This window comes from Adiantum capillus-veneris, chromosome 5 (assembly GCF_014529385.1).
Source record: "Adiantum capillus-veneris isolate H3 chromosome 5, ASM1452938v2, whole genome shotgun sequence".
NCBI classification, from domain to species: Eukaryota; Viridiplantae; Streptophyta; class Polypodiopsida; order Polypodiales; family Pteridaceae; genus Adiantum; species Adiantum capillus-veneris.
The window spans coordinates 124,398,223-124,411,298 of NC_140935.1; the positions used below are offsets into that span (position 1 = coordinate 124,398,223).

Genomic DNA, 13,076 nt, shown 5'->3' on the forward strand with positions numbered 1-13,076 from the left:
TCTCCTCATATTCTTGGCGTTTCAATGCATTTCTTTGTGGGGATTTTAATAATGCTCTGAATATCGCAGACAAACTACTGGACACTCACATGCTTCATGTGGAATGCCAATCATGGGATCATTTAATATTGACTTGTCATGATTTGGATTTATGGCCTCTTTAGAATGGGAATGATCCCGGATTCACATTTCAACATAATGCTCAATCTATGTATCGCGCTCGACTAGATCGTCGGTATCTTTTCAATATGCACCAGTATGATGACGTTGTATGTGACATGAGGATTGATTACACATTGTGCCTCTCAGATCATGCTCCCATTTTATTGAAATTGTGCTTTGGATCCTTTTCTGTTGATGGCTCCCTTCCTAGGAAGCGTCTTTTGCAGGTCAATACTGCTTATCTTAAGCATGACCTTTTCCACTCTTATCATTGGGGATATAATTTTGCCTTTGATTTCGTAGATGCACCTTGATATGGACACAGTTTGGTTTCACTTTGTTGTGCGCGTTCAATGGGTTGTCCAAGATTATGGCAGGTTTTGTTTGTCACAGTTGTGAGACCAAGTTCAGCAGGCAAAAGATACTTCTCAAAGGTTGATGCACTTGGCCAACACTTCCACTCTTATTGAGACTCACTTGACTAAGTTGCTTTCTGCCCGCACTATGTTACATCATAATGATGTGAGGAAATTAGCCAAGTGCCAGACTCGCACTGGCCAACAGGCGTTTACTGATAAAGGTTGTGCTTCAAAATAGTTCTATCAGCACTTGCATCATTCTCGGCAGTCATCCTTTTATTACCTCTAGCTTTGATGGTCCCGCGATTTGTGAGAACTTTTCTATGAAGCGTCTATAGTATGCACACATACCTATAAAGCTTCTTAATTCATGTAGATTCCTTGGATTAGGCCATCCTTTTATTACCTCTAGCTTTGATGGATCCATTTGGATGCCATCTTGAGAGATAATGTGACCTAAATACCGAGTCTCTTGTAAGAAAAACTCACTTTTCTTCTGATTAATATAGAGTTTATTCTCTCATAAGACTTGAAATATTACCTGGAGGTGTTGCGTGTGTTCGTCTAGTGAATTAGAGTATATGATTATATCATTAAAGAACACTCCAGTAAAGGTTTGATGAGGCCTGAATAGCTTCTCCATCAAGCGGTTGAATGTGGCTGGTGCATTGGTCAAGCCAAAAGGCTTGAGAATGTATTCGTGAAGCTATCAAGAAAATTAATCTTCCATCCAGGGAGTCGACCTCTTGCTTACTGGAGTTGGCACAAGCTCTGCACTCGCATTTTGGCAATCTTTTTAAGGCTCCCTTATCTCCCACACGAGAAGCTTGTCAAGCGCGTAAATTGTTCTTATCGCATGTGACTCCCCTTCTTTTGCTACAACAAGCTCAAGATTTGGAAGCCATTTTCATTGAGTCGGAATTGTATGCCAGCTTGCCTGACTTGGGTCATTGGAAAGCTCCCAATTGGGATGGTCTTACTGTGGAATTTTTGTTGTTGTTTTGGGATGACCTAAAGGTGCCCTTGTTGTTCATGATGAAGATACGGCATGGGAACAACAAGCATTGCCCACCTCTTGGAAAGAGGGCTTGCTCAAGTTGGTACCCAAGCATGCGTTGTGTGAAGAGTTCTCTCATTGGTGGCCAATTACTCTCACGCATGTGGTGTATAAATTGATGACAAAAATGCTTGTTAATCGCCTCAAGGGCTTTCTGTATGATGGCCTACATCGTCAATATGGCTTCATACCTCGCCGTCAAATTTTTGATAACCTAGCGAATGTTATAAATACACACGGCAGGATGTATTGGTCATGCAAGTTGAGATTGAAAAGGCCTTTAATATTGTTCTGGGACAACATTTCGGACACCATGCGCCAGTTGGGATTTGGGCCTAAGCTTTCCCATGTTGTGTTTTTCTTATATGCACACACTTCTGCGGCAGGTTTGTTGGATGTTTTTCTCACAGACTCTTGGCCTCTCGGACGGTCCGTCAGGCAAGAATGCCCTCTCAGCGCTTTGCTTTATGCAATCGCCCCCCGCTTATGTATTTGGATGTTCTCACTTCTGCTGGTAGATTGCATGGTCTCATAGTACCATTTGGGCAACACTTTGCTAGTCAGGTTTATGCGGATGACTATGTGTTTATGCCTCGTAACTGCTATGATGATGTGGAACAAATTATGCATGCTCTTCACTTGTTTGGTTTGGCAGCATGCCTCAAAGTTAATTTTCGTAAATCTAAGCTGCTTCCTTTGAATGAGTATGATTGGCATAAGCTGTTGTGACCAGGGGAGATTGTTCCTCCACACGTCATAGTTCGTCATTTGGGTTATATCCCTTCGCTTGGAATGCATCAACTTCATAGGAAACGGATTGGGTGCTCCAACGTTCGTACTCCAAGTAAAATTATTAGAAATTGTCCACTTGGCCACTGCGTATGCAACTCAGGATTGTCTAGTGCATTCTTATGGCTTATGTGCAGTTTTACTTGCCTCTACTATCATGGTCTCGGTCATGCTTGCATTCCCTTATGTCTACTATTTTGGAGCATTTATGGCACACCTTAGCTTGCAGAAAGGGTCTCCGGCTCTTATCTATGGACAAGTTGTGTTCTCCTCAGTGCCTTGGCGGGCAGAATATTTTGGATTTACGTACTGATGTTCTGGCTCGAAAAGCTACCCTGTTGCCGATCTTGGTGGCACAACAAGAGCCTTGGTCGCTTATGGTTTCACATTTGTGTGCGCCTATTGTCACTCCGTCCTTTGGTCATTGGTAGCCAACCTATTGGGAGGTCATTTTTGTCAAGCTTGAAGGGCACAATCCTGGATGTCCCTTTACTTCTTCTCTTTATGTTGATTGGAAGGTTGCTACGGTGCATTAGGAATGGAATTGGCCGGAAATCTTCTCTTGGCAATTCCCTCTGATTGGAGAGCCTGCATTGGAGCAAGGCTTTCTCTTTTACTTTGGTCCAACGCTCTCCTCATCAAGCACATTTTCTTTCTCCAAAAGGGATATGCCAAGTGCATCAGGTGGTCCAATGCTCCAAGTGCATCAGGTGGTCCAATGCTCTCCTCATCAAGCATATTTCCTTCTCAAAAAGGGACATGCCAAGTGCATCAGGTGGTAGATGACATCGTTCTTGCTCTTTCGTTCTCTGCTGTGAGGTCTCTTTTTGGATTGGGACCTCATTATTCTCCTCTCTGGCGAGAAATTCACGACTTGCTTGCTGATCTCTCTCTTGTACCTCCTTTTAATGAAGACTCCCGCTGTTTGGATTGGAATCTTGTCGATGTCAGTTTGGAATGCATTTCAGCCGGTAGTATCTATGCTCTCCTCCAATCTGATGCGTGGATTGTGCGTCATAGTAATCAATTGTGGTCACTCTCCAAGCCATCCCTACAGTGGAGGCACACGCTGTCTTCCATTTGGCAGTGTCATCTCCCTTTGAAGGAACATATTTTCTTGCGACACTATTTGGTGGGAGCTTTACTTGTGGGTAGCACATTGCATACTCGACATATTGCACCTTCTTGTTGTTTCAGATGTCAAGCAACGGAGGAGACTGCACAACACTTATTGTGGGATTGTTGATGCGCTAGATCCTTCATTCGACAGGAGTCGACTGGTCTTTGGCTCCGTTTCTCTTTCGCCACTTTTCATAGACGGTTTTGGCTTTCTGGGACGCTTTAGTCTCCACAGTCTCAATTTGCAATCTTTTTTTGCTTGGGTCAGATTTTAGGTTCTATGGGCCATCTAGCACCATCACAACTTCTTGATGTTTCAAGGCATTGTTGCCATGTTTCCCTATTTTAAATTGTTGCTTGGCAAAGAGCTACATTTCGCTTATGGGCTGGGGATATTATTCTTGATGCATTCAAGATTTACTTTGAATGTTTCTAGCCCTCAGAGCATCATACAACTCCGATTTTTGTACCTCTTCTTTTCCGTGGGTTTTCCTCGGTTTGAGATTTCCCACTTGTAAATTAATCAAATCTGATTTACCAAAAAATAGTGTGTTTTTTTTTTTTTTGGGGGGGGGGGGGGGGGGGGGGTTGGGGGGGGGATATGGGTGAGGGACAAGGGGCTCAACAGGTAGGGGGGGCTGAGTGAGAGAGGGGGTGAGCAGTGGGCATGAGAGAGAGAGAGAGAGATTACACATGAACCAAAATATGAACCAAAATTTCTTATCAGCATCACAAAAAGGGCAATGGAGCTAAAAAGAATAAAGCCAGGTGTGGTCCGATGTGCCTTTGAAAAGAAACAAAACAAGGCTATTACATGTGTGTTGTAATGTGCTAGGACCCACAATGTCACAATCTCAAAAAGTAAGGTCATGATTGGCTGTTTTTGCCAACCCTATTTCAATCAAAGCCTGTGGCAAGCTTAAAAAGGTCATGCCAGACTAATCATCCCATCTTGAACTGTTGAGGATTTGTAGACATCCGCAACTTTTTTAAGGCCATTGGATGAAGCTTGTGGATTAGTGCCACATGGCAAGTTAATGATGGCAAACTCTTTTTCTTTACAATTCCCACAAGAGAGGCATTAACTAAGCATTGGCTTTTGAATATATAGACCACCTTGAGAAATATTCAGCATTTGCTTTCCTGTTTCTATAAAAAGGGAGTGGCTCACACACTCTTTCTCATCCTAATATGTAGGCCATTGTCATTTTTCACCTTGTTATTCTTGGACTACCAAGCTTCCACATGATACCTGCCAACTCTTTCAAGATGCTTCAACCATTTTCTTGCAGCATCTTCAGACTGGCAGCCTTCTTTCATGACAACTTTCTCAAGAGCGGCAAACACATCTGCTGGCATCTTAACCGCAGACCCAGCCACATACACGGCACAACCAGACTGTAGCATTGCCCACACCTTTGCAGAGTACTCCTCAATCTTATGTTGCACATACACCTTTCTCGGCTGGTCTCTTGAGAACGCTGCAAAGAAGCCACCTCCTTTGGTCGTTGAAAGAACCCCCGAGTCCTCTGCTTGTGCCAGCCAAAAATCCTTGTACAGAAAATCGTCCTGCTCCTGGCGGCACCCAAAGAAGAACATGATCGGTGCCACACCACTCACTACTGACATGGCTACACGTTCCTCTATCAAGGCACGGAATGGTGCACAGCCTGTGCCAGGTCCCACGAGAAGTAGAGGCATCGAAGCATCTGGAAATTTGAGACCCTTTTTACACCAAATTGGAACATAAATCTCACCTGCAGGTAGATTGGGAGCATGTTTAATTGCAGTTATCACAAGCGTATGATCAGTATGAGACCATGTTATCCTCACGCAATGAGGAGGCTTCAACAAAAAAAGCATACTTTGCCATCTTTCATTCTATTCCCTTCGGCATTGGCAGGTGTCATGGACAACAAATATAGCCAGACTCCATTCAAAAGTTTTTGGTGCCAAAACCACGATAAACACAGTGAAGGCAATGGGAGAGCTTTTGTTATTGAGAAGTTTCAAATTCATGCATATTCTTGGTTCCAGTTCACAGCTATCTAAAAACAGAAGGAATTGTCCAAAAAAAAAAAAGAAGTAGACATAAGATTTTGGCATATTACCTTTTTGGGGTTCTAGACATGATAGCCAGGTAGAACATAAACCATGCCGTGTTCTCTTTAATGGTGTTCGCCATTTTTGAACAGCAACTGTGATATGCACTTGGTTTGGATGCATAATCAGAGAAGATGAAATTGAGAACAACCTAGGCTGTAGTCTTGGGACAAGCTGTAGTAGCCATTCCAAGGGTAATTGCACTGACGGAAAGTCCTCCAGTACCTACATGAATTCTTGTTAGAAGATTTTATAACAACAAAACTACAAATTTGGACAGACTAAAAACACTGACATTACCTGTTTTCTACCCGTTTCCCATTCTGATTCCTGTTTCATGTCACTACGACTTTTTGCCAAATGCAGGGCATGGATTTGGATGGACAACCACTAGATTCCCAAGGCTTCTCCATGCATATCTCCTCATGTAGAGGACATTGGAAGATGCTTGGGTTTTGTGGTTAAGGATATTGTTGTGCTGGAGGATGAGGACTACTACGCTACATCCTTAAGAATGGTTCTCTATCACTTCATTTTGAAGAGCCCTCAGTTCTTTGCTATACTCCAATAGGGTGGAGAAATGATGTAGAGACTGTCCTTTATTGGAATTCCTAAAGCCTTTGTTTTATATTGTGGCAGAAAAAGCCACATGACGCCTAACTGCATTGTCGCAGCGAAACTACATATACCAGAAAAAAAGGCAGTAGAGGAGACTAAACACTCAATCGAGGTTACTGATGGTGATAGACAGAAAACAGCCTTCCAAGTTGATGAGGGGAGGCTAGGAAGAGGAGCAGCAACTTTAAGGGCAGAGACTTCCAAGGGATGGTTACAGGTGCACATTGCATTGGCCTTTGAAAGGCAAATTTGCTCTCTCGTTGATGCCTAAAAGAATCTTGGTAGCCAAAGAAAACCCAAATCTTGTAACTAAGCCAATTCCCCAAGAGGTAAATGTATTTTCCCTTTTTTTTCCGATACTGCATCTATAGGCCTCTATTGTAGGACCCCTTTTTATCCGTTGCCTTTGCAACTGTGCTGTTGGGTGTTTATGTAAAACAAGGTTGGACAAAATGGGAGAAGGTTCACATAACCCCCACTTCCTATCTCTTCCCCCTTGTTTTCTTGTAAATTGATGTGTCAAAATATGTAAATTGTGGAACAACATGAGCTTGAAAAATAATTACAGAATCCAACTTGCCAAAAACGTACCTCCAAAACAGTGCGGCGCTCTCGCTGATTATATTGGTAAAGATCATCCCGTCCTTCCGGACTTACAAAATATCTAAGTCTCTCTTTCTCATGCTCAGCGGTTGCAAAGTGGCTCATTACCTGATAAGTTTATGAACAGCAATAATAAACTAAATAATAGAACTTGAAAAAGCAGACAATCACATTAACACATTAAAAACCCAGCAACCCAGAAAATTTCTTGTTTCAAATATTCCCTCAAATAAAACAAAAAGTGCCACACTGACCCAAATAAACAATGGTGATTTCAACTACAAGCATGACTGTTAAAATATTTGGACCAGCTGTTTAAAATTGTTACAAGTAGAAAGCTCTAATCCTGCACTCACTACTGCTCTCCTGAATTTTTGCACCATGCCCCCATCGCCTTCACCTTCGCCTTCCAGCGCCTAGGCCCTCCCCCATTCTTTCCCCCTCTTCTTTCCTCCCTGTTGCATGTGTTTATGTGTGAATCTCTGTGTGTGTGTGTGTGTGAGAGAGAGAGAGAGAGAGAGAGAGAGAGAGAGAGAGAAATGAAATGAAATGATATATTAACGTCTTCAAAAGGCCAAAATGATGAGACCATCAGATACAAAGTGGTGAATCTAATACAATGTCTGAAGTACAAGTACAAAAAGTACTGAAAGTAAAAATGTAAACTGAAATGTGAAATGTGAAAATGTAGAATAGGCCCTCAATGACAATCTGGGTGTCGTGCTAGAATGCCTCTGATCCTCTGCTGGAGTCTCCGTCGATGTAGTGTGCTCCTGTGTCTCGGTCGTGGTCGTCTCGATCTCCCAGGGTGCCTCTGGTATGAATGCGGGTACAACCCTGTGCTGGTGGTTGGTCTCTTGGCTCCCTCGATCCAAAGAAATCTGTGATCTGTCTCTGCGACTGTCGTACTCCATGTCTCCCCAACAGATTGTCTCTCTGTCGGTGTAGCTCAAGTAGATATAAGCCAAGGCATCTCTGGTCCTGATACCTCATGACTCTATCTAGGGGTCCAAAACCCTCCCTGAATAAGCAATGGAAGCACCCTCGTATCTCATAATACACAGTGCAGTGGCATATGTAGTGTAGCTCTGTCTCTGGCTCTCTGCCGCATAGTTGACATATCCTAGACTCTGGTGGTATCCCTCTGAATCTACCCGTCTCAATCTCCAGCTGGTGTGAGGATGTGCGAATCTGACCAACAGCACATCGCAGACCATGAGATAAATGGGTGTCCATGTAGTTCGGACGAGTCACAAGCCCATCCCCTGAAAGTTGGAGAAGGTGCTCTTTGTAGAAAGCCATCTTCGTGCCCAACTCCTGTATCGGCTCTACCCATGTCCTCCTGGTGTCCAACTGTATAAGATCCTGACGAATGAGTCTAGTGATCTCCGTCCGTGTGACTGGCAAGGAGGGTGCATCCAGGGAAAACTGAAAGGGAGGCAATCTATCCATGCTGAGACCATGCCTCTGAAACCATGAGGTCATCTGTGCATACCAACATGATGCATCTCCCTGCATTGCTAACTGTCTAGAGGACTCAAGAGCCAATCTAGTATATCTACCTCTATGTGTATCCCATAGACTGTGCATAAAGGACACTGATCTGGTAAGAGCCTCAATCTCTATAGGAGGGGCGGCTACCTCCGCTCGAATAATCGCATGTGGTACAGAGGCCTTGGCTATAATCATCCGGGATATCATAAATACCAAGGGCCTCTCCATGTTCCTCCAACTGTCATGATTCACAGATGGTCCCCAAACTTGGACCCCATAAAGCATAGCTGAAGCAACCAAAGTATCAAAGAGCCATAGTTTTGTTCGTGGTTCTTGAAACTGAACCTGCGAACACATCCTCTCTAGCCCTCCTAATGCCGCATAGGCTCTGGATAGTCTAGTCTCTGCTTCTCTCCTCAGGGTAAACCTCGGTCCCGTGAATACCACCCCTAGATATGTATATTCATCTGTGTACTCCACAGTGTCCTAGTCATATATGAGTGTAGGTGCTGATCTCTTGACCCACTGTGGTGTGGTGTTAAACACCATAACCTTGGTTTTACCAAGGTTCACAGACAGTCCACTATCCTCTGCAAAGTTGTGCAATGCATCCAAATGTCTTTGCATGCCCTCTGGCGACTCTCACATTAACACAATATCATCAGCATATAATAATAAAGGGATCCATGTCCCTGCCAGCTGAGCGCCTCTGTCACCCTCTCTGTCAATGTAGTCAGAGACCTCATCTACATACATACCAAAAAGTATAGGGGACAAAGGACACCCCTGTTTCACTCCAATAGTGGAATGAACAATGTCAGAAATCCCCTCAGGAGTGCGTACCTGGCCAGTCACTGAGCCGTATAAAGCCATGATCCCCCATATGATCTCTGTGGGTACTCCCAACTTCAGTAGCCTGTGCATCAATCTGGCCCTCGGCACTGTGTCAAATGCCTTGCGGAAGTCCACAAAGCAACAATACATCCGTCTCCCATGTGCCCGACCCTCCTCAATAATGGCTCTGAGTGTAAGAATATGGTCCAAAGTGGAGAAACCCCTCCTGAATCCAGCCTGCCCTGCTGCTCGTATGCCCTCATTTTCTGCCCATTTACTCAGTTGCTGTTCAAGAATGGATGCATACACCCGTGCCAATGTGTGCCCTATCATAATAGTACGGTAGTTCCCTCGTACCGTGGGGTCCCCTGCCTTGAAAAGAGGTACAATAGTAGATAATCTCCAGGACTCGAGTAGTCCCTCACACATGACACGGTTAAACAACCGCGCAAGAACCTCTGACAGTAAATCTCTAGCATGTATCAAGTGCTCTGCCACCAAACCATCATGATCATATGCTCTCCTAGTCCTCATCCTGTCAATGGCGTTCTTCACCATCTCAGTGGTAAAGAAGGTACTAGTGGCTGGACATGGCTCTAGAGGGTCTGGTAATGGTGGTTGCCCAGGTACTGTATATAATGATGCTGCATATTGACCCCAAATCTCGGGAGAGGTAATCACTGGAGGAGGTGAGTGCTCATGGAAGAGACGCCAGGCCTCACCTGAAGCTCGGCTCAAAAAGAGCTGATACAAATCACGTTCCATCTGGGCTAAAAAGGCCCGCTTCTTCCATCGCACTAAACGCTGAAGGGCAATCCGAGACTGTCTATATGTAATGACTCCAAGTATAAGCTCGCTCTGAATCTGAACTCTCATCTCTCTGCACTCCTCATCATACCAACTATTCTGAGGCATGTTCCCAAAACGTCTTCTCTGATCTGGTTGAGTGTGTGGGTATGCCTCTGCTGCTGCCCCATGCAAGATCTCCGTCAATAAAGTGGTGATCTCCTCCACTGTATATACAAGCTCGGCTGCCCCCATCCGTCTGTAAATCTCTTCCACATAAACTGAATCCGTCTCTGGTGTAAAAGTATACCCCGTGTGTGCAATCCTCCGTGGTGTCTGAGAGACACTATACTGGAAAGAGACTGAAAAAGTCAGGAGAGCATGGCCCACTGCTACTCCAACAGGCCTAGGGCCCACACTGAGATCTTGAATATGAGAGAGAGAGAGAGAGAGAGAGATGAAATGAAATGAAATGTTATATTAACGTCTTCAAAAGGCCAAAATGACCTATGAGACCAATCTGTTACAAAATAGTGAATCTGATACATGTCTGGGTACAAAAGAACTAGCACAAAAATACTACTACTACTAGAATCCATCCTCATCTGCACTCTGGATAGAGAGAGAAAGAAAGAAAGAAAGAAAGAAAGATTTTTAACGTCTATGTCAGGCCGAAATCGGCCTATGAGACAAATCAAATGTACATGGTGTGTATGTCATCCGTCTATCGGAAAGACAAATGAAACAAAACTGATACAAAACTGAACTGAATGTAGGTAGGTAGGGGAGTATCTGAGGAGGGATGGAGCTCTATCTCTAGGGGTATATGCATGTCTATATGCTCAAGGTAGTACAATCATGAGAATGAGAATGCATCAAGCTATCTAGCTCCATCCTGTACAAATGGGGGGATGTAAGATGTGGTACATGGGCGGGGCTGGTGCCAAGGCTACCCGGATGAAAGCTGTCGGGTCGGCCCTCATCTGAGCTACTCGCTCCTCAGTGGCACGGCGCTCCCGGGCTCGGATCTCCTCGATCTGTCGGTGGTGGGAGCTCGCGCCCCTGTAGCCTGTGACTCGTGGTCGTCGTCTAGCTCGGCTCACCTCCGCCTGTGGGAGTGTCACTCCCCTCTGAGTGTCTGGTGAGGGAGGGGCGGCAATCCTCTGAAAGAAGTCTGTGAGCTGCGACTGTCTCCCCTCTGTCTGTGTAGCTGTGCGTGGCTGTAGTAGTGTGTCCCGATGGCTCTGTATCTCTAGTAAGAAGCGTCCGAGCTGTCTCTGATCTCGAGAGTCCATGATCTCTCGGAGAGTGGGCTGTCCTCTGAATAAGGCCTCATACCTGCCTCTGATCTCAGTGTATGCTCTGCATCTACATACAAAGTGCTCCTCACTCTCCACCTCCTCTGTGCAGGCTCTGCAGACTCGCTCCTCCCTGGGAACACCAGTATGTCTCCCGATCTCAATCTCTAACCTGTGTGAAGCCACTCTCAGCTGACCAATCGCCACCCGTGAGCTATGTGGCATATATGTGTCCATATAGCGTGGTCTCTGTATGAACCCCCCAGACAGTATGGTGAGAAACTGGTCTCTGTAATCTGACATCCTTGTCCCCAAGCCAGGTGACTCCCAGACTCTCCTGGTGTATAGCTGCCACAGATCCTGTCTCAATACCAAGTTCCTCTCACTGCGAGAGAGGTGAACAGATGGTGAGTGGGGGTCGTACTGGAATGGTGGTAGGCTCTCCATGTCAAGACCGTGTCCCTCAAACCATGCTCTGACCTGTGAGTACCATGCTCTCTCATGCCCACTCTCTGATAGCTGTATAGCTGCCTCAAATGCTCTACGAGTAAGTCTGTTAGGAGGTAGCTCTCTTATCCTCTGGATGAAGCAGACTGTCTGGAATAGTGCCTCTACAGCCATAGGTGGTGTGGCGAGCTCGGCTCTAATAATGTCATGTGGCACTGTCTTCTTGCTGCGGAGCAAGCGTGAGATCATACATACCTGTGGCCTCTCAAGCTGTGACCACTGGTCAGCTGTCAATCCTGGTGCCCATACTGCCGCCGAGTACATCAGGGCCGGGATGACTAAGGTGTCGAAAAGCCACCCCTTCGTGCGGGGCTCCTGAAAGTGTGCCTGGTGGCATCTCCGCTCTAGCATGGTCAGAGCTGCATATCCTCGGGTGAGCCTGTCAGCAGCAGCCTGCCTCATAGTGAAGGGTCCTGGTAGGCTGGTGAATGTGATGCCAAGGTAGACATAGGAGGTGACTACATCAACCTGTCCTCCTGCTGCTGTGAAGGTGGCAGCGCTCCTCACTGCACTGGATGTGTGAAAGATCATGACCTTGGTTTTGCCAAGGTTCACAGTCAACCCCCTGTGTGTGCTGAATTCGTCCAAGGACTCAAGATGGCATTGCAAGCCCTCGGGTGACTCTGAAATCAACACAATATCATCAGCATATAACATGATGTGGACCGGAGTACCTGCCAAGTCGCTCCCCTCTCCCCTTGCTCGTAGTATGTAGTCGGAGATCTCGTCGATGTAGAGCCCAAAGAGTGTCGGGGAGAGTGGGCATCCTTGCTTAACACCAATGGTGCTAGCAATGGTCTCTGAAAAGCCGCCTGGGCAACGAACTCGACCCGTCACCCTCTCGTAGAGAGTATATATGGCCCAAATCATCTCTGTTGGTACCCCAATGCTGTGAAGGCGCTAGAAGAGTCTCTCGCGTGGGACTGTGTCAAAGGCCTTGCGGAAATCCACAAAGCAGCAGTAAAGCCTCTTCTTCCGCGCCTTTGCCCCATCAATGAGGCAGCGCAGAACGAAGATGTGATCAGTGGTGGAGAAAGCTCGTCTGAAACCTGCCTGGCCTGGAGCTCGTAAACCCTCGGTCTCTGCGTAGCAGATGAGCTGTGCCTCAAGTACTGCTCCATATAGCTTGGCCATCGTGTGGCCAATCATGATAGTCCTGTAGTTCCCTCGGTCCAGGGTGTCGCCAGATTTGTGGATAGGCACTATGGTGTGCTGTGTCCACTCCTCTGGGAAGCCCTCCCCTATAGCCCGGTTGAAGACATGTGCAATCAACGGGGCTATAGTGGAGGCCGCATAAATGATGTGCTCACTCTGTAATCCAGTATGGTCAGCTGATCGTCTGTGCTG

General features: G+C 45.9%; 1 protein-coding gene across 1 annotated transcript in view; it reads right to left on the minus strand.

Annotated features, from left to right (window-relative positions):
- Positions 1-4,186: 4,186 nt before the first annotated feature.
- LOC147458042 (Flavodoxin family protein) overlaps positions 4,187-13,076 on the minus strand; it is a 184,569-nt gene continuing 175,679 nt past the window's right edge. Inside the window, exons 10-12 of the mRNA XM_086512803.1 lie at positions 6,799-6,918; positions 5,598-5,814; positions 4,187-5,243 (exon numbers count right to left, since the gene is read on the minus strand). Coding sequence (XP_086368929.1) covers positions 4,717-5,243; positions 5,598-5,814; positions 6,799-6,918 — 864 coding nt within the window. The 3' untranslated portion in view covers positions 4,187-4,716. The remainder of the gene's footprint in view (positions 5,244-5,597; positions 5,815-6,798; positions 6,919-13,076) is intronic.